The sequence below is a fragment of the Podarcis liolepis genome (assembly GCF_965112155.1).
Source record: "Podarcis liolepis genome assembly, chromosome: 13".
Classification (NCBI taxonomy): domain Eukaryota; kingdom Metazoa; phylum Chordata; class Lepidosauria; order Squamata; family Lacertidae; genus Podarcis; species Podarcis liolepis.
The window spans coordinates 2,003,130-2,023,089 of NC_139573.1; the positions used below are offsets into that span (position 1 = coordinate 2,003,130).

The 19,960-nt window shown below is 50.2% G+C and overlaps 2 protein-coding genes across 5 annotated transcripts in view; one reads left to right on the top strand and one right to left on the bottom strand.

Annotated features, from left to right (window-relative positions):
* UFSP1 (UFM1 specific peptidase 1) overlaps nt 1-19,960 on the bottom strand; it is a 224,494-nt gene that overhangs the window by 72,672 nt on the left and 131,862 nt on the right. The gene's annotated exons all lie outside the window — the stretch shown is intronic.
* Nucleotides 1-19,960, top strand: part of LOC310692056 (polyamine-transporting ATPase 13A3-like) — a 59,158-nt gene that overhangs the window by 34,201 nt on the left and 4,997 nt on the right. For both annotated transcript variants that reach the window (XM_083472491.1, XM_083472492.1), the window contains exons 19-32: nt 882-1,002; nt 2,406-2,530; nt 4,981-5,156; nt 6,934-7,062; nt 8,150-8,229; nt 9,049-9,091; nt 9,221-9,330; nt 10,268-10,364; nt 11,888-11,960; nt 12,989-13,160; nt 14,262-14,464; nt 15,722-15,810; nt 16,995-17,075; nt 18,987-19,076. In XM_083472491.1, the coding sequence (XP_083328617.1) occupies nt 882-1,002; nt 2,406-2,530; nt 4,981-5,156; nt 6,934-7,062; nt 8,150-8,229; nt 9,049-9,091; nt 9,221-9,330; nt 10,268-10,364; nt 11,888-11,960; nt 12,989-13,160; nt 14,262-14,464; nt 15,722-15,810; nt 16,995-17,075; nt 18,987-19,076 (1,589 nt within the window). The remainder of the gene's footprint in view (nt 1-881; nt 1,003-2,405; nt 2,531-4,980; nt 5,157-6,933; nt 7,063-8,149; nt 8,230-9,048; nt 9,092-9,220; nt 9,331-10,267; nt 10,365-11,887; nt 11,961-12,988; nt 13,161-14,261; nt 14,465-15,721; nt 15,811-16,994; nt 17,076-18,986; nt 19,077-19,960) is intronic.

The following is a 19,960-nucleotide window of genomic DNA, read 5'->3' on the forward strand; positions in this document are numbered from 1 at the left end:
AGGCCAGACGGAACAGCTCTGTCTTGCAGGCCCTGCAGAAAGGTATCAAGTCCCGCAGAGCCCTAGCCTCTTGGGACAGAGCGTTCCACCAAGTCGGGGCCAGTACTGAAAAGGCCCTGGCCCTAGTTGAGACCAGTCTAACCACCTTGCGACCTGGCACCTCTAAAATGTCATTTGTGGACCTTAAAGTCCTCCATGGGACATACCAGGAGAGGCGGTCCCGTAGGTACGAGGGTCCTAGGCCGCATAGGGCTTTAATGGCCAAAACCAGCACCTTGAACCTGACCCTGTACTCCACCGGGAGCCAGTGTAGCTGGTATAGCACTGGGTGAATGTGATCCCGTGGCAAGGAGCCTGTAAGGAGCCTCGCCGCGGCATTCTGCACCCGCTGAAATATTTAAATGTTTCTGTGATGGTCCTTGAGTCTTCCTGCCACCCTCGCCGTCCTCTCCTGCCACACCGGGGGGTGCAACACCACCCCCCTTTGAGAACTATCGGCTTAAACAAAGAGGTCCCCAAGCTGTGTACAATTAAAACACAGCTGCAAGCTACTAGCCACAACGGCCGTTCTCTGTCCTCCACAGCCTGAAGCACCAAGTTCCCGAAAACCACAGGAGGGGAGGCTTTCTCTTGGGCACGGATCCTGCTTGCAGGTTTCCCAGTTGAGGCCTCCGCCTGACCACTGCAGGACCAGGGTGCTGAACTGGGCAGGCCACTGATCCAACCAATTTGTAAGGAGCCTCCAGGTTCAGCGGCACTCTAACAGCGTTCCTGGGTTCTTAGGGTTACTTGGCCCCTCTGAGATGAGTCGCTGGCCTGATCCAGCCGTAGGGCTCCTCTCCTACCCCCCACCTTTAACACCTGACGTTGGCGCCGTTCAGTTCCAGACACCTTCTCGGCCGTGCTGGAGTCCTACACGCGCCGAGGCCTGCGGGTCATCGCTCTGGCAAGCCGGCGGTTGGAGAGCAAGTTCACCTGGCACAAGATCCAGCACATCAGCAGGTCAGACTTTCTCCTCCGTTAGATGTTAACACCTGTTAAAGGTAAAGGGACCCCTGACCATTAGGTCCAGTTGCAGACGACTCTGGGGTTGTGGCGCTCATCTCGCTTTATTGGCCAAGGGAGCCGGCGTACAGCTTCTGGGTCATGTGGCCAGCAGGACTAAGCCGCTTCTGGCGAACCAGAGCAGCGCACGGAAACGCCGTTTACCTTCCCACCAGAGCGGTACCTATTTATCTACTTGCACTGGTGTGCTTTTGAACTGCTAGGTTGGCAGGAGCAGGGACTGAGCAACGGGAGCTCACCCCGTCGCAGGGATTTGAAACGCCGACCTTCTGATCGGCAAGTCCCGGGCTCTGTGGTTTAACCCACAGCACCACCCGCGTCCCATTAATGCCTGTTAAGTTGGCTGAAATGTTCAGATCTCGGAGAAACACTTGCTGGAAATGCAGGGAGGTTGAAGGCACATAGATCCACATGTGGCGGAACAGTAAAAAGATCAGACACTTTTGGGAAATGATTTATAACGAGCCGAAGAAAACATTCAAATGTTCCTTCCCTTATAAAAACCCCTGAAGCCTTCCTGCTAGGAATTACGGGAAATGAAATCCCCCCCCCCAAAAAAATACAGGAGAGTCTTTGAATGTATGTTAAAGTCTTTGCCAGAATTCTAATCGCAGAAGGTTGGAAGGGAGAGGATAGCCCATCTAAATCAGACTGGCAAAATAAAATAAGTGAATACGCCTAACTGGCGAGGTTATCAGCAAGGTTAAGAGACACTACAGATGGGTTTTTTCTTCCCGGAGAGTGGTATATTTACAGAGTTTATGTAAAAGAACGTTGTCGAAAGATCAGTCCGTTGGCAGGTCTTGAGTGAGCTTTGGTGTGCAAATAGGATTTTTATTTTTATTCAGTACTTTGTGTTTTTTATGTTGTAATTTTATGAACTGCCCTGAAATCTACGAGTGTAGGGCTATATACAAAGTTAATTAATAATAATATTTTGATCAAAAGATCAGTCCGTTGGCAGGTCTTGACTGAGCTTCGGTGTGCAAGTAGGATAACTGTGCAAAGCAAATTTATAGTAAGTCAAATAATACGGCTAAAGTAAAGCTCAAGCACGTATTTAAGGAATTTAAATCGGGAGTGCGTGGGGAAGATCGGGGGGTCCTGACAAATGTAATCACAAATGGATGCACGAAACTAGTTAAAGAATGAATAATGGCTTTTTTATTATTTCTGATTTTGCCTATAATATCTGTTGTGCATTTCTGTTATAAAGTTTTCAATAAATAGAGGACTTAGAAGTCTCCTCCTCCTCCCTGCCCCTCATTTCCCCTGACACGCACCGGCCACGATCCCCATTTTTCCTCTCTCTCTCTCTGACGCGCCCCTCTCCCTTGCAGAGACGTCATCGAGTGCAACATGGACTTCCTGGGTCTGGTGGTGCTCCAGAACAAGCTGAAGCCCGAGACGGTCCCGATCCTGGCCGAGCTGCAGAGGGCCCGCATCCGCCTCGTCATGGTGACAGGTGCGCTGGGTGGGGCCTGGAGGCGGGGCAGCGGGTGCTCAGCGGAAGTTCGGGATCAAAAGTTCTGCTTCCCTTTGATGGGCTCCCTGGCCAGGCTGATGAGGCCCCATACACACATAAACAAAATAATGATTCTTTCCAAAACCGTTTTAATATATTGATCTTAACATACATTGTTGTTATTTATAATAAATAATATTTTTTTATTTATACCCCACCCTTCCCGGTTCAGGGCGGCTAACAACAAATTTAAAACAATTAATGCAATAAAAACCAGCATAAAATACAGTATAAAATGTGAACAACAATAAATTCAGAATTCAAAAATCAATTTAGGGGGGGAAAGCCATCCAATAAACATTAGATGATCACCAGGGCTGGCTGGCTGAATTAGTCCTATTTGGGCCAGCGAGGAGACCAGGGGAGAATTAGCTGTGGGACCCCAGAGCGGGTAATCTTCATAAAAAGGGAAGGAAAAGGAATAAAAGATCAGGCTAAGTTCAAATTGAAAGCCAGGCGGAATAGCTCTGTCTTACAGGCCCTGCGGAAGGAGGTTAAATCCTGCAGGGCCCTGGTCTCCTGGGACAGAGCATTCCACCAGGTCGGAGCCACCACTGAGAAGGCTCTGCAAAACGCCCTGAGATCTTCAGGCGAAGTAAACAAACACACGGCTGCTTGAACGGTCCGTGCCCAAAAATGGGAGGAAGAAGCAGTTCCGGCTAAAGATCGGCGATTAAAATCAACAGAATACGCAGCAGTGGCAAAACTTACAGGAAGAATAAGAAATCAAGAAGAGAGACTTTTAAAAATAGAATTGGGGGGGGGGGATTATCAATTATTTGAGGACATATTGTCAACGAATTAAGAAATTCAGCGGGATTGATATAAACACATGCAGTAAGAGATAATTAAGGGGAAATGTACAGAGCCGTATCTTGTTTTGCGATGGGGATATGTTCCGGAGCCCCGGCCACTAGTCGAAAAGGACGCAGTGCAAAGCGCCGCGTCTGCGCACGTGCGCGGAGTGGTTTGAACTGCGCATGCGCGATTTAGCACTTCTGCGTATGTGCGTGCGGCAAACTTGGAAGTAACCTGTTCTGGTACTTCTGGGATTGCCACAGACGTTAGCTGAAGCAGACGCTAGATGAGGCAGACGTTCGTGGAGGTATTACAGTGGTACCTCGGGTTACAGACGCTTCAGCTTACAGATGCTTCAGGTTACAGACTCCGCTAACCCAGAAATAGTGCTTCAGGTTGAGAACTTTGCTTCAGGATGAGAACAGAAATCGTGCGGCAGCAGTGGGAGGCCCCATTAGCTAAAGTGGTGCTTCAGGTTAAGAACAGTTTCAGGTTAAGAAGGACCTCCGGAATGAATTACAGTGGTGCCCCACAAGACGAATGCCTTGCAAGACGGAAAACTCGCTAGACAAAAGAGTTTTCCGTTTTGGAGGTGCTTCGCAAAACGAATTTCCTGTGGGCTTGCTTTGCAAGACGACAATGTCTTGTGAGTTCCTGCTGGTTTTTTCCCCTCCCCCCCTTTTTTCTAAGCCGCTAAGCCGCTTATCAGCTGATCCGATCAGCAGATCAGCCGCTAAAAGCCGCTAATCCGCTAATCCGTCAATGGGCTTGCTTCGCAAGACGAAAAAACCGCTAGACGAAGAGAATCACAGAACGGATTCTTTACATCTTGTGAGGCACCACTGTAAGTACTTAACCCGAGGTACCACTGTACTGTAAATATATTTGAATTGGATGTGCAGTGATAAAAAAGATATGAAATACCCACAAAAAGGAAGTCGAGGGGAAGGTAAATTAGATTTGTAAAGGCTCTGTTTGTTTGTTTTTTGGCTAAAATGTTGAAATATTTTTTTTTAAGTAAACCGAATCCAAATTACATCATCCATTAGGACCCTAGAGCAAGACCAGGGGTAGTGGAATTAGGGGCCAGGACACCTAACGTGCTTAGCTCCCCACCAACAGTATACCTGAAGGAGCGTCTCCATCCCCATCGTTCTGCCCAGACACTGAGGTCCAGTGCTGAGGGACTTCTGGCAGTTCCCTCCCTGCGAGAAGCCAAGTTACAGGGAACCAGGCAGAGGGCCTTCTTGGTGGTGGCGCCCGCCCAGTGGAACGCCCTCCCACCAGATGTCAAAGAGAAGAACAACCACCAGACTTTTAGAAGACATCTGAAGGCAGCCCTGTTTAGGGACGCTTTTAACGTTTGATAGGTTATTGTATTTTGGTGTTCTGTTGGGTGCCGTCCAGAGTGGCTGGGGAAACCCAGCCAGATGGGCGGGGTATAAATAATAAAATAATAATAACAATAATTATTATTATTATTATTATTATTATTATTATTTATTTAATTGCTGCATTGCTGTGACGGTCTTTCTCTTCTCCCTGCCCCTCCTCCTCCTCTTCCTCCTCCTCTTCCTCCTCTCCCTGGCCAGGAGATAACCTGCTGACGGCCATCTCAGTGGGGCGCGAATGTGGCATGATCCCCGCCAAGGGCAAGGTGATTCTGACCGAGGCCTTCCCTCCCAGAGACGGGCAGCCCGCCACCATCCACTGGCAGTACGCGGACGAGCTCCCTGCGCTGGAAATATCAGACAAGGCGAGCAAGGAGGTGAGGCTCTTTTCCGATGCCTGCAGCAGCGACACCCCCTTTTATGGCTTGTTTTTTGGGGGGGCAGGCATTAAGAACGCAAGGGGGATCCTGCAGGATCAGGCCAACGGCTCATCTATCGCAGCATCCGAACGGTTGCAAGCAGGCTTCCTGGAACCGTAGAGTTGGAACGGGGTACCCAAGGGCCATCCAGTCTGACCCCAAGCACAAGAGGCAACTCTCCCACCCCTTCATCTGTTTCCAGCAACTGGAATTCGGAGGCGCTTGCTGCCTCCGGTCTCCCCAGGGGGTGCAAGTCATGGGCGCTAGGTCAGGCGTGAGGAGTCCTGCCCTCCCTTCGGTAACTTCAAAGACAAAGAAGGAACGAGCAGTTTATAGTCCTTTTTATTCCGTCATCTGGTTGCAAGCAAAAATCCACATCCTCCGCAAGGAGAGGAGTTGGTTACTCCGAATCGTGGGTAGGCAAACTAAGGCCCGGATCCAGCCTTCTAAATCCGGCCTGCGAACGGTCCGGGAATCAGCGTGTTTTTATATAGGTAGAATGTGTCCTTTTATTTAAAATGCATCTCTGGGTCATTTGTGGGGCATAGGAATTCGTTCATTTTTCTTTTCAAAATATAGTCCGGCCCCCCACAAGGTCTGAGGGACGGTGGACCGGCCCCCTGCTGAAAAAGATTACTGACCCGTCCTTGTTTTTGGAGAGGGAGGGTTTTCCACACTGTCTAATAATAATAATAATAATAATAATAATAATAATAATAATAATAATAATAATAATAATAATAATAATTTATACCCCGCCCATCTGGCTGGCTTCCTCAGCCACTCTGGGTGACTTCCAAGGAAGATTAAAAATACATCAAAACATCAGACATTAAAAACTTCCCTGAACAGGGCTGCCTTCAGATGTCTTCTAAATGTGAGGTAGTTGTTTGTTTCATTGACTTCTGATGGGAGGGCGTTCCACAGGGCGGGTGCCACCACCGAGAAGGCCCTGTGCCTGGTTCCCTGTAACGTGGCTTCTCGCAGTGAGGGAACCGCCAGAAGGCCCTCAGAGCTGGACCTCAGTGTCCGGGCTGGACAATAGGGGTGGAGACGCTCCTTCAGATATACAGGTATACTCTCGAATACCAGTTGCTGGAAACAGTGGAAGAGGACGGGGCTCTTGTGCTCGGGTCCTGTTTGCAAGTCCCAACAAGGCATCTTCTTGTTGTTGTTGTTGAGTCGTTTAGTCGTGTCCACCTCTTCGTGACCCCCTGGACCAGAGCACGCCAGACCCTCCTGTTTTCCACTGCCTCCCCCAGTTTGGTCAAACTCATGCTGGTAGCTTCGAGAACACTGTCCCACCATCTCGTCCTCTGCCATCCCCTTCTCCTTGTGCCCTCCATCTTTCCCAACATCAGGGTCTTTTCCAGGGAGTCTTCTCTTCTCATGAGGTGGCTAAAGTATTGGAGCCTCAGCTTCAGGATCCGTCCTTCTAGGGAGCACTCAGGGCTGATTTCATTAAGAATGGATAGGATAGATCTTCTTGCAGTCCATGGGACTCTCAAGAGTCTCCTCCAGCACCAGAATTCAAAAGCATCAATTCTTCGGCGATCAGCCTTCTTGATGGTCCAGCTCTCACTTCCAGACATCACTACTAGCTGGACACTATGAGAACTCAAGTCATTAAGAAATACAGATGGGTGGGCATGCAAGCATCGCAGGGCGAATAGCCCATCTCCCCGTGGACCGAAACAGGTGAGTGGAGCTATGTCCCGTTCCTGTTTTCCTCCAGGAGATCAAGTTGATGCTGGACAAGGAGGACCAGCCCCCTGCGGCCCCCCCAGACACCAGCTACCACTTTGCCGTCGGCGGGAAGTCCTTCTCGGTCATCCTCGACCACTTCCCGGATCTCTTGCCCAAGGTACGTCCTTTGGAGAGAATGGCAGAGTGGGGGGAACGGCGGCAGGTTCAGACCCTGCTAGGGGCATCTCTGGGTAGGTCAGGGGAGGGGGAGAGGTGTCGCCAGCACCCGAACCCTTGGAGAGCCGCTGTTGTCAGTCAGTGCAGAGAATGGCATGCAGGGTGGACCGTGGGCCACAGAGTCAGGATTTGAACCCAGGTCCTTGTCTTCACAACAACCCTGCAAGGTAAGTCACGGCCTAGGACCCTCATACCTTCGGGACCGCCTCTCCCGGTCTGCCCCACGGAGGACCTTAAGGTCCATAAATAGCAACACCCTAGTGGTCCCGGGCCCTAAGGAAGTCAGATTAGCCTCAACCAGGGCCAGGGCCTTTTCAACACTGGCCCCGGCTTGGTGGAACGCTCTGCCTCATGAGACCAGGGCCCCGCCGGATCTGATTTCTTTCCGCAGGGCTTGTAAGACAGAGTTGTTCCTCCTGGCCTTTGGCTTGGAATCAACTTGATCCCCTTCCCCTCTTTCCTTTCTCCTTCTGTGATGGAACTCCTATTTGGGGACTTCCCTGGCTTTTTTCTGGCCCACGTAGGACCAGTCTGGATAGCTGGCCTTGGTGAAGACTTGACGTTTTCATCCCCAAAAAAGTTTTGGATTTGAGCTTCCGTTGAAATGAGGCTGCATTTTAATGTTCCAATGCTGTATTTTAATCTTGTTTTTAAGTTGTATTTCAATCAGTTGGTTTTATATCAGTCGTTAGCCACCCTGAGCCCGGTCTTGGCTGGGGAGGGCGGGGTATAAATGAAATTTATTATTATTATTATTAAAAGCGGCAGCAACAGGGTCCCCAAGGCCGCAGCTAGCGAGCTTCACAGGCACAGAATGGGGATTTAAACCCTTGTCTATCTCAGGTCCAAGCCGGATCCTGCCATCTCCTTCCCTGTAGGTCCGTAGTTCCACATCTGCCTTTGCTGTCTTGGTTCGCCCTGGGTTTTCACGCTTTCCGGAGGGAGGGGGGTTAGAACTACTGCCCCAAGTGGGGCTGGGATGCCTCTGGTTTTTGTTCGACACCAGCCTCCTTCTCCCTCCGTTGCAGCTGCTCCTCTGTGGCACCATCTATGCCCGGATGGCCCCCGAACAGAAGACCCAGCTGGTGGAAGCCTTGCAGAAGATGGAGTGAGTACCGGTCCCTGCCATTGCGGCTCACCGAGTCCCAGCCCCGGCTCCGGGAGGTTGGGGGTCTGGCCCCGCAGAGCCTTGCAGAGCCAGACAGAGGCCCAGGCCAGGTAGATAATGTGCCCCCCCTTTTTTTCCCCTGGGGATAACTGAAGTCTTACAAATAAGTAAGTATATAAATAATTTTCACAAAAGGTATGCTGACAAACATTTTTATTTCAAGGCTTGAACCGTTACCTGCATATAAAGACAAAACGGAAAATATAGATAGACAATAGTGCTTTTTAAAAATACATAGGGAAAAGGGTTATTTTAAGTATTTACATTTAAAAATGCTTTCTTAGCTTTCTTTTCTGCAAATTCTTGAATTACGCAGGAAAAGTCAAGCAACTTCGCCTTATGGTGGTTTATGTTTATCATTGCTAAACCGTTTAGGCGTTCTTGAGCCGTTGTCGATCGAAAGAAAGACTTAATTCGTTTTAATATATCAAAACTCCTCTACAGGCCGCTGTAGCTGGTAAGGATAAGAAAATGCCTAATGCAATTAGAAGTTTTGGAAAAACGTTTTCCAAATTCAATTTTAGTATTTGACGGGCAATTTCTTTCGGTGACGGAGAATTAAGTTTGAAATTCGTATCGAAAGAAGGAGCACTTCACTTTGCCCCAATGCATCCCCTGCGATTGTGAATATGTTAACTGAGGCCCCCTTTGGAATTGGAGGGCCGGGCCAAGGGGCCCATATGGCCCCCCCCCCCGGTCTGGGCCTGTGGCCCCGTCTCCCTTCCAGCCCCGGATAACCTGCCTTATTCTGCCTTCCAGCTACTACGTGGGGATGTGTGGGGACGGCGCCAACGACTGTGGGGTAAGTCGCTGAGGCCGCTTTTGCCTGCGTTCCGTTACGGTGGTGGCAGATTCGCACCCAGGGCTAAGCGCCGGATGTTGCTGCTTGCGTGTAAGGCCTGTAACAGCTCTCCTCCCCTCTCCTCCTCAGGCGCTGAAGCGGGCCCACGCCGGGATCTCCCTCTCGGAGCTGGAGGCCTCCGTGGCCTCGCCCTTTACCTCCAAGACACCCAACATCTCCTGCGTCCCAGATCTCGTCCGGTAGGTGGCAGCTGGCTGGATCGCCAGGAAATCTGGAGGACTTGCAAATCGGTTTCCTTGCGGCGGCGGTGGGGTGGGTGGCCGGAATGCATGCTGGGATTTGTAGTGCGCTCGCCTCGCCATGTTTGCTGACAGCCGTGCGCCACTCCTCATTGAGATTGAGTTGGATCCTGACAAGAATGGGGCGACTGTGCCCCTGAAGGACCAGGTGCGCAGCCTGGGAGTCATTTTGGACTCACCGCTGTCCATGGAGGCACAGGTCAGTTCTGCATCCAGGGCAGCTGTCTCCCAGCTCCATCTGATACGCAGGATGAGACCCTCCCTGCCCGCAGACTGTCTCGCCAGAGTGGCCCATGCTTTGGTTATCTCCTGCTTGGACTACTGCAATGCGCTCTACGTGGGGCTACCTTGGAAGGTGACCTGGAAACTACAACTAATCCAGAATGCGGCAGCTAGACTGGTGACTGGGAGACCACATAACACCGGTCTTGAAAGACCTCCATTGGCTCCCAGTATGTTTCCAAGCACAATTCAAAGTGTTGGTGCTGAGCTTGAAAGCCCTAAACGGCCTCAAAGGCCCAGTGGACCTGAAGGAGCGTCTCCACCCCCATCATTCTGCCCGGACACTGGGGTCCAGTTCCGAGGGCCTTCTGGCGGTTCCCTCACTGCGAGAAGCCAAGTTACAGGGAACCAGGCAGAGGGCCTTCTCGGTGGTGGCGCCCGTCCTGTGGAATGCCCTCCCATCAGATTTCAAGGAAATAAACATTTATCTGACTTTTAGAATACATGTGAAGGCAGCCCTGTTTTGGGAAGTTTTTAATGTTTGATGTTTGATCGTCTTTTTAATATTCTGTTGGGAGCTGCCCAGAGTGGTTGGGGAGGCCTGGGCAGATGGGCAGGGTATAAAGAATAAATTATTATTATTACTCATCCCCAGCGAAGGCCGCGCTGCTCTGGTCACCTCCTTCTGTGTCTTCAAGTTCATGGCTCTCTACAGCATCATCCAGTATCTCAGCGTCCTGCTCCTCTACTCGGTGAGTAAAGGTCGCGAGGCGATCACAGCTGTCAGATCAGGCCCAAGGTGTCTTACCTAGCCCATCCTCCTGTACAGAACAGCAACAACGCTCCTGTCTCCTGCCTTCCAGTATTCCGGGCTAGACTGCTCTTAGGCATGGAGGTTGTGCTGTCGCCGCAGACTTCCGTATACAGAGCCCTGCTGGACCGGCCCATCCAGTCCAGTACAGTGGTGCCTCGCAAGACGAAAATAATCCGTTCCGCGAGTCTCTTCGTCTAGCGGTTTTTTCGTCTTGCGAAGCAACCCTATTAGCGTGCCCTATTTGCACTTGGGCAAAAAAAAATGAGAGGCACAAATACAAGATGGGTGACACCTGGCTTGAGAGCAGTACATGTGAAAAGGATCTAGGAGTCTTGGTTGACCACAAACTTGACATGAGCCAACAGTGTGACGCGGCAGCTAAAAAAGCCAATGCAATTCTGGGCTGCATCAATAGGAGTATAGCATCTAGATCAAGGGAAGTAATAGTGCCACTGTATTCTGCTCTGGTCAGACCTCACCTGGAGTACTGTGTCCAGTTCTGGGCACCACAGTTCAAGAAGGACACTGACAAACTGGAACGTGTCCAGAGGAGGGCAACCAAAATGGTCAAAGGCCTTATGAGGAACGGCTAAGGGAGCTGGGCATGTTTAGCCTGGAGAAGAGGAGGTTAAGGGGTGATATGATAGCCATGTTCAAATATATAAAAGGATGTCACATAGAGGAGGGAGAAAAGTTGTTTTCTGCTGCTCCAGAGAAGCGGACACGGAGCAATGGATCCAAACTACAAGAAAGAAGATTCCACCTAAACATTAGGAAGAACTTCCTGACAGTAAGAGCTGTTTGACAGTGGAATTTGCTGCCAAGGAGTGTGGTGGAGTCTCCTGCTTTGGAGGTCTTTAAGCAGAGGCTTGACAACCATATGTCAGGAGTGCTCTGATGGTGTTTCCTGCTTGGCAGGGGGTTGGACTCGATGGCCCTTGTGGTCTCTTCCAACTCTATCATTCTATGATTCTATTCTATGATTCTAGCAGATTAGCGCTATTAGCGGATTAGCGGCTATTAAAGGCTTAGCGGCTTAGAAAAAGGGGGGGAAGCGAAAAAAAATCGGAACACTCGCAAGACGTTTTTGTCTTGCGAAGCAAGCCCATAGGGAAAATCGTCTTGCGAAGCAGCTCAAAAACGGAAAACCCTTTCGTCTAGCGGGTTTTCCGTCTTGCGAGGCATTCGTCTAGCGGGGCACCACTGTACCTTGTTCTCACAGTGGCCAGAATAAGTTTATTTAATAGATGTATTTAATAGAACCGAAGGGTTCCTGTGGGTCATCTCGTCCAACCCCTACAATGCAGGCATCTTGAACCCACGACCCTGAGATGCATGGTCTCGTACTCAACGGGCTGAGCTTATTTCAGGAGACCTGCGAGGGGGAAATTCCCAGGGGCAGGTATTTGCAGGATTGAGTGAGAGCTGAAGGCTGCATCTGACCTCTCCCTTCTCTTCCAGATCCAGGGCAACCTGGGAGATGTGCAGTACCTCTTCATCGATGTGGCCATCATCATGTCATTGGCCTTCACCAGTAAGTGGTCCAGGGGAGTAGGGACCTCCTAGCACCCTTAACAAACTACATCTCCCAGGATCCTTTGCGGCAGGGGAGCCACGACTGCTTAAAGGGGCAGTGCATTAAAGGTCCAGTGCGAAGGTGGCCAGGGACCCCTTTGCGTGGGTGGCTTGCAATTAAATCAGCTACGTAGTAACATATTAACTGGGAGCAGTTGCCGAGACCAAATAACACTGGTCCTGAAAGACCTACACTGGCTCCCAGTACGTTTCCGAGCACAATTCAAAGTGCTGGTCCTGACCTTGAAAGCCCTAAATGGCCTCAAAGGCCCAGTAGACCTGAAGGAGCGCCTCCACCCCCATCATTCAGCCCGGACACTGAGGTCCAGCTCCGAGGGCCTTCTGGTGGTTCCCTCCCTGAGAGAAGCTAAGTTACAGGGAACCAGGCAGAGGGCCTTCTCAGTGGTGGCACCCGCCTTGTGGAACGCCCTCCTTTCAGATGTCAAAGAGAAAAACAACTACCAGACTTTTAGAAGACATCTGAAGGCAACCCTGTTCGGGGAAGCTTTTAATGTTTAATAGGTTATTGTATTTTAATGTTCAGTTGGAAGCCTCCCAGAGTGGCTGGGGAAGCCCAGCCAGATGGGCGGGGTATAAATAATAAATAATAAATTATTATTATTATTATTATTATTATTATTATTATTATTATTATGTGTATACAATTTGGTGACATCAGCGTTGCCCTGGTAAAGGTCTGGGGTGGGGTGCATTTGGAGGGAAGACTGTGTGCCCCCCCTCCCACCCCAGGGACCAACATTGTAAAATCATAGCTGTCAACGTTTTCCTGTTTTTAAGGGGAATTCCCTTATTCTGAATAGGATTCCTCGCAAGAAAAGGGAAAAGTTGACAGCTATGGTAGAATGGTGGCTGACCTGCTCCATGCAGAATTGGGGGGACAGGACCTGAGTCTGGGCTGGGCGCCTGGCGGGGAAGGGGCTGTGAGACCCTCCGCCCCACCTTCCCACCCCTCTTCTCCCTCTTCAGTGAGCCTGAACCGAGCATGGAGGGAGCTGGTACCCCAACGGCCGCCCACCAGCCTGGTATCTCCCCAGCTCCTGCTCTCCGTCTTCACCCAGATCCTGCTATCCCTGGGCTTTCAGGTTGGAGCCTTCCTCCTTGTCCAGGGACAACCTTGGTACCACAGCCAGGAGAACGGGTGAGTGGCCGGGGCGCGGTGTTCAGGGCAAGGGAGGGTGCAAAACCTTGAGGACCGCCTCTGCAGCCGTGCTCTGAGGCTCCTCCTCGTCCGCCTCTTCCAGAGTGCGGCCTTTTCTGCAGTGGCCCCCCTGTTTGTGGGACGCTCTCCCCAGGGAGGCTTGCCTGGTACCTTCGTCACACACCTTTTAAGTGCCGTACGAAAACTTCAAAGACATCCTTTAACTGTGTTGTTAGGTATATTGGTTTATTTTGTTTCGTTGTTATGATGCGTGTTGTGTTTTTATATATACCGGTAATTTTTATTAAATTTTCTGTTTTACAATTTAAAAGACTCGTTTTAAGTCCTTAAGATATTCGTCCCTTCTTCTCTTTCCATGGTTCGTTTTCCATATCGTAAACCCCTGCGGGGAAAGCTGGTTTGCTGCATCTGGAATGCGTTACGTGTATATTTATATAGCATATAGATGCCTTTCCCCCAAAAAAAGTTTTTTATTGATTTTCCAAAGATTTTTTTAAACAAACATAAATCTCAACCGTATTTAAACCAAACTTAATAGCATTGTTAAATGACTTCCTCGTATCCCCCTGGTTGAATTTCAGTGTATATTATTTTAACGGTTTTCCAAAACCACTATTCTTATAAAATTAACTTAATCACTCGACATCATTATATTTTCCTTTCCAATTCAGTATTAAACATATTAATTCATCCATTACCTAGTTATGTCCTGAGCCTGTTATGTGCAAGCTTCTCCAATTAATTTAACTTAACATATTTAACTAAATAGTCTTTAAATTTCGTCCATTCTTCCTGATAGTCCTCCTCCTTCTGGTCACAGACTCTTCCGGTCAGGTCGGCTAGCTCCGAAAAGTCCCATCATCTTCATCTGCCAATCTTCCACTGTTGGAACTTCTTGCGTTTTCCAATTCTTAGCTAATAAAATTCGAGCAGCGGTTGTGGCATACAAAAATAATTTAACATCTTTCTTGGGAAATTATGGATACCTTTCTCTTTGTCCGCTGCCTTAAGCTTTCGGGAAAGGTGGGGTGTCAGTGAACGAGCTTGACGGGGGTCTCCTCCTCCTCCTCCCTCCCCCAGGACCTGCAGCCTTCTTCCCAACGGCACAACCCTGGCGAACGTCACCGCAGGGTCGGCGCCGGAAGGCAGCGGCGAGGACGACGAGGACTCCGTGCGCGGCTTCGAAAACACCACCCTCTTCTACGTCTCCTGCTTCCAGTACGTGGCCGTGGCGCTGGCTTTTGCCAAGGGGCGCCCCTTCCGCCAGCCCACCCGCACCAACGGTGAGTCTGGCAACGCCGCGTCGGACTCTCGGGACCCGTTTCAGCGAACGCAGTTTGGGGGGGGAGCGAGACCCCAAATTCAAGCAAGGGATCGGGAGGTTAAGCGATTGTTTGACTCGGCGTGGCTTTGGGGTTTCAGGGAACGTGGTTCTATGCCTGCTATGCATAGTATTTAAAAACAATACTTTTGCATGATAGTTACCGTATTTTTCGCTCCATAGGGCGCACCGGACCATAGGGCACACCTAGTTTTTATAGGGGGAAATCAAGGGGGGAAATCTTATTCCCCCCCCCAGCCCCAAAGAGCAGCATACAGGCTGCGCGCAACCTCTCCCTGCCGGAGGGGTTGCGCACGGCTATGGCACAAGCCAAGACAGCAAGCGGAGAAGAGGAGACCCTTCTGTCCCTCCTCCGGCTTCTAGGCAGGCGCGTGGCTGAAGGGGCGCTGCACAGTTCTCCCTCTGCGCATCACCTCTCCTGCAAAGCAGAGGCGCTGCACAGAGAGGGAGAACCGCGCAGCGCCCCTTCAAGCGAAGCTGGAGAAGGAACAGAAGGAGACCCTTCTGTCCCTCCTCCGGCTTCTAGGCAGGCGCATGGCTGAAGCCTTTGGAGCGCAGTGGGACCTCGCGCTGCGCTCCAAAGGCTTCGGGTTCCTTTGGCTGAAGCCAGGAGAGTCCTGCTTTCCCGGCTTCAGCTAAAGGAACCCGAAGCCTTCGGAGTGCAGCGCAAGGAGCCTGCATTCGCTCCATAGGATGCACACACATTTCCCCTTCATTTTTGGAGCGGAAAAAGTGCGTCCTATAGAGCGAAAAATACGGTATGTCTTTGGACCAGTGGCGTAGCGTGGGTTGTCAGCACCCGGGGCAAGGCAAGTAATTTGCGCCCCTAACCCGTGGATTTGCGCCCCCTAACCCGTGGATTTGCGCCCCCTAACCCGTGGATTTGTGCCCCCTAACCTGTGGATTTGCGCCCCCTAACCCGTGGATTTGCGCCCCCTAACCCCCAGATGTTGCGCCCGGTGCGGCTGGCCCCCCCTGCACCCCCCACGCTACGCCACTGCTTTGGACAACAATTTTAAATAACTATTATTTCAAAACAACAAGGATTGTGATATTCATTGTTTAGTTCACTTCTGTGATTCTTTCTTAACTGCTTAGAGGTGGGTTTTTTCCTCCTTTTTACGATCAGTGTATAAACTTTATGAAACAAAGTGAGTTTATAAATCCCTCTGGCTGAGGCTTTGCTCCTGTTTTTCAGCGCTGTTTGTCGTCTCGCTCGCAGCCACCTCCGGCTTTCTGCTCTTCCTCCTCCTCTGGCCCATCCCTGCCTTGGATGAATTCTTTGAGGTAAGGGGCCTGCAACTGCCCCCACTCACCCCAGGACGCTGTGAGCTGGAGGGACCCCCTCTCGATTCTGCAACTGAGCAAGTCTCTGCTGTCTCACACTCCCCGGTGCAGATTTTGGGAAACTCCCAAGTCCAGCAGCCTTATCTAGGGCGACACTAAGGTCCTGAGAGCCTGGTTGGGGCAGCTGATTCGGTGTGGGGGACTGGTCGAAGGGGAGAGGGTGTAATATTTAATCCTAAAATTAAATGATTAATGTTTTAACCTTTTGTTTTTATGCTGTGAACCGCCCCAAAATCTTCAGGTGAAGGGCAGTTTGCAGATGATATTATTATTATTATTATTATTATTATTATTATTATTATTATTATTACCCTGCCCATCTGGCTGGGTTTCCCCAGCCACTCTGGATGGCTCCCAACAGAATATTAAAAATGCAATCAAACATTAAAGACTTCCCTAAACAGGGCTAAGGGACACAGGTGGTCTAAACCATTGAGCCTAGGGCTTGCCGTTCACAAGGTCAGTGGTTCGAATCCCCGCTATACAGTGAGCTCCCGTTGCTCAATCCCTGCTCCTGCCCACCTAGCAGTTCGAAAGCACACCAGTGCAAGTAGATAAATAGGTACTGCTCCAGCGGGAAGGTGAACGGCTTTTCCGTGCGCTGCTCTGGCTCGCCAGAAGCGGCTTCGTCATGCTGGCCACATGACCCGGAAACTGTACGCCAGCTCCCTCGGCCAGTAAAGCGAGATGAGCGCTGCAACCCCAGAGTCGGCCCCGACTGGACCTAATGGTCAGGGGTCCCTTTACCTTTACCTTTAAACAGGGCTGCCTCCAGATGTCTTCTAAAAGTCAGATAGTACTTTAACTCCTTGACATCTGATGGGAGGGTGCCACCACCGAGAAGGCCCTCTGCCTGGTTCCCTGCAACCTCGCCTCCTGCAGGGAGGGAACCGCCAGAAGGCCCTCGGAGCTGGACCTCTGTGTCCGGGCCGAACAATTGGGGTGGAGACGCTCCTTCAGGTATCATTTATACAGCTATAAATTGGCTGAACGTGAGCCAGTGATAACTGCTTTTCAAAGCTTGGCTCTAAGGAACCCCCGGACCACTGAAGGGTCCTCCAACTCATTTTGGGAACCTCTGCCATAGAAGGAAAGCAAGACTCGCTGCCCCCTCTTTTTTCCAGCTGGCTTGCATCCCCTTTGAGTGGAGACTCATCCTGCTGGCCTTGACGCTGAGCAACCTGGCGCTGTCCCTCTCCCTGGAGGTGAGTCGGGGAGAGGGGAAGGATCCTGCTCCCCTCTTGGGGGTGTTTGCCGAGGGCGCAGGAGAGTGGGTGTGCTCTTTTCCTCTCCCCAATTTGGGTTTCCAAGTCTCCGTCCCGTAACAGACCAAGCCTGTTGTTCTCTCTGTTCGCCTCCCTCCTTAACCTGTATGGCAATAGTTTGCTTCTGTACTGGATTGTTCGTTACGCAGGTGAGGGGCCGCCTCTTAAATAAAACGATTAATCCATGAAGGGCCCTCCCAACGTTTATTACAGCTATGGCAATAGGGCAGCCCTGCCAACCTGTGGTTTGGAAGAGCCAGTTCGAAAAGGCTGCCCAGAGACATATCAGAATGACACTTAGGTAGCAGTTACAGATAGGTAGCTGTGTTGGTCTGCCATAGTCAAAATAAAAAAATTCCTTCCAGTAGCACCTTAAAGACCAACTAAGTTAGTTCTTGGTATGAGCTTTCAGAAATAGACTGGAAAAGAGAAGCTGCTGAATTGCAACTCATTACCAAACTCAAAACCATGGAGAGACCTGGTCTGAACAGAGACATTGGATTCTTATCTCATTATACATGACTAAGCCATTTTTCACCTTCTCACCCCTTGCCTTTTCCTGTAGACCTATTGCAGTCGTTAAGAGTCATCAACAGGCTCATCTCAGCTATCTGCCAATCTCCCATTCCCACCACCCTTCTGAGTAATACCCCTCCCCACCTTCTCACTATATAGAAGGATCTGGCAACTTCTGTTTCAGTGTATCTGAAGAAGTGTGCATGCACACGAAAGCTCATACCAAGAACTAACTTAGTTGGTCTTTAAGGTGCTACTGGAAGGAATTTTTTTATTTTGACTTAGGTAGCAGTTCAGACACAGCAACCGAGGAATCCTGAAACACCAAACTCCATACATCAGGTTACAGGCCAAGGGATATCAAGATACCGTATTTTTCACTCCATAAGACACATTTCTTTTTTCTTCCTAAAAAGTAAGGGGAAATGTCGGTGCGTCTTACGGAGCGAATGTGTGGTCCCTGGAGCCAAATTGCCCAGGGGCAAAAAGCAGATCATGCTCTCTTTTTTTTTGAAAGAGGGAAGGGGGTGTTGAAACAAAGCCGCTGATCATTTGCCGATGGGGAGAGAGATAAGGGATGGTAGAGATAAAGGAGGCTGCCTGGGAGGGGGGAGTTAATGACAGCGAACTTGCAAGGAGAGGAGACAGGAAGACTAAAGCAATAAGGAGAGAAATTAGAAGAAAAGGAGGAGCAAAAAAACTCTCCAGCTAAGGAAAAGACACTAAGGCAAACAAGAGGGAAGGGAATGTTGAAAGAAAACAGCTGATCAATAAGTGATCAGGAAGGAGATAAGGGATGCTAGCGATAAGGGAGGCTGCCTGGGAGGGGGGAGGTAAAAGCCCATGGATCCTCAGGATTTTTGCATTGAGTCACCCCAAATTTACCATCAGATCACATAGCATGTCCATGGCTGCAGCCTGCACCAAAAAACCATGCATCCACTGTTTTGTGGGGCCGCAATGGCGCAAAAACGTGGTTACAAAGCATGGATCCTCAGGATTTTTGCTTTGGGCTACCCCAAACTCACCGTCAAATCACACATCTGTGGCCACAGCATGAACCACAAAAATCATACATCCACCGTTTCGTTCAGAATATTTTTTTCCTTGTTTTCCTCCTCTAAAAACTAGGTGCGTCTTATGGTCAGGTGCGTCTTGAGCGGAAAATACGGTACATTGGTATCAACTTCCCTGGGGTATATCAAAAGGAGGGAGGCGTGAGAGTCACAAAATGCAGGGAACATTCGTGGAGGCGTTCAAGCATGAACATTGGGACGTTTTTAAAACAAAATAAAAACCCTCACCCTGGGTCTCTTTAATTCTTGTATCGCCTAGAACTTTGTCTGCGACTGCGACACCCTGTGGCAGCGGGTTTGCTACACGAGGAGGAAGTACGAGTATCCGAACCGGGCCACCTACCCGCAGGTACGGGCAGACCGACAGTTTGTGGGTTTGTTACTTTACTTCCCTCCTTTTCCCGCAGCGAGCTCAAAGTGGTGCGCGTGGTTCTCCCCACAACGACCCTGCGAAGGAGGCAAGGCTGAGAGTGAGGGGCTGGCAGCCAAGCTCATCACCCATCGGGTTTGCCCCAGGCCCTAGTCCGACACTCTAACCACTAAACCACACTGCTTCTCTTGTGAGGAAGAGGGCAGGGCATGGGGAGCAGCCAGTGGGAGGGTGTGTCCGAACCCCATAGATTATGTGGGTTGGTACTCCAAAGCTGCCGGGATACTTGACTGATGTGCGGGGAGAACAATGGTCCGTACTGCCTGCCCTGTGGAACGCCCTCCCATCAGATGTCAAGGAAATAAACAACTCTGACGTTTAGAAGACATCTGAAGGCAGCCCTGTTCAGGGAAGTTTTTAATGTCTGATGTTTTGATGCTTGGGTAGGCAACCTAAGGCCCAGGGGCAGGATCCGACCCAATCGCCTTCTAAATCCAGCCCGCAGACGGTCCGGGAATCAGCATGTTTTTACATGAGTAGAAGGTGCCCTTTTATTTAAAATGCATCTCTGGGTTATTTGTGGGGCAAAGGAATTCGTTCATTATTTTCCCCAAAAAATATAGTCCAGCCCCCCCCCCCAAGCTCTGAGGGACAGTGGGCCGGCCCCCTGCTGAAAAAGTTTGCTGACCCCTGATTTAATGTATTTTTAATATTTTGTTGGAAGCCGCCCAGAGTGGCTGGGGAAACCCAGCCAGATGGCTGGGGTATAAATAATAATTATCATCATCATCATCATCTCCTCCCCACATCTTTGGATCCCCAAGGTTCTCAGAGAAGGATTCACAACTAAAGACTCCCTGAAA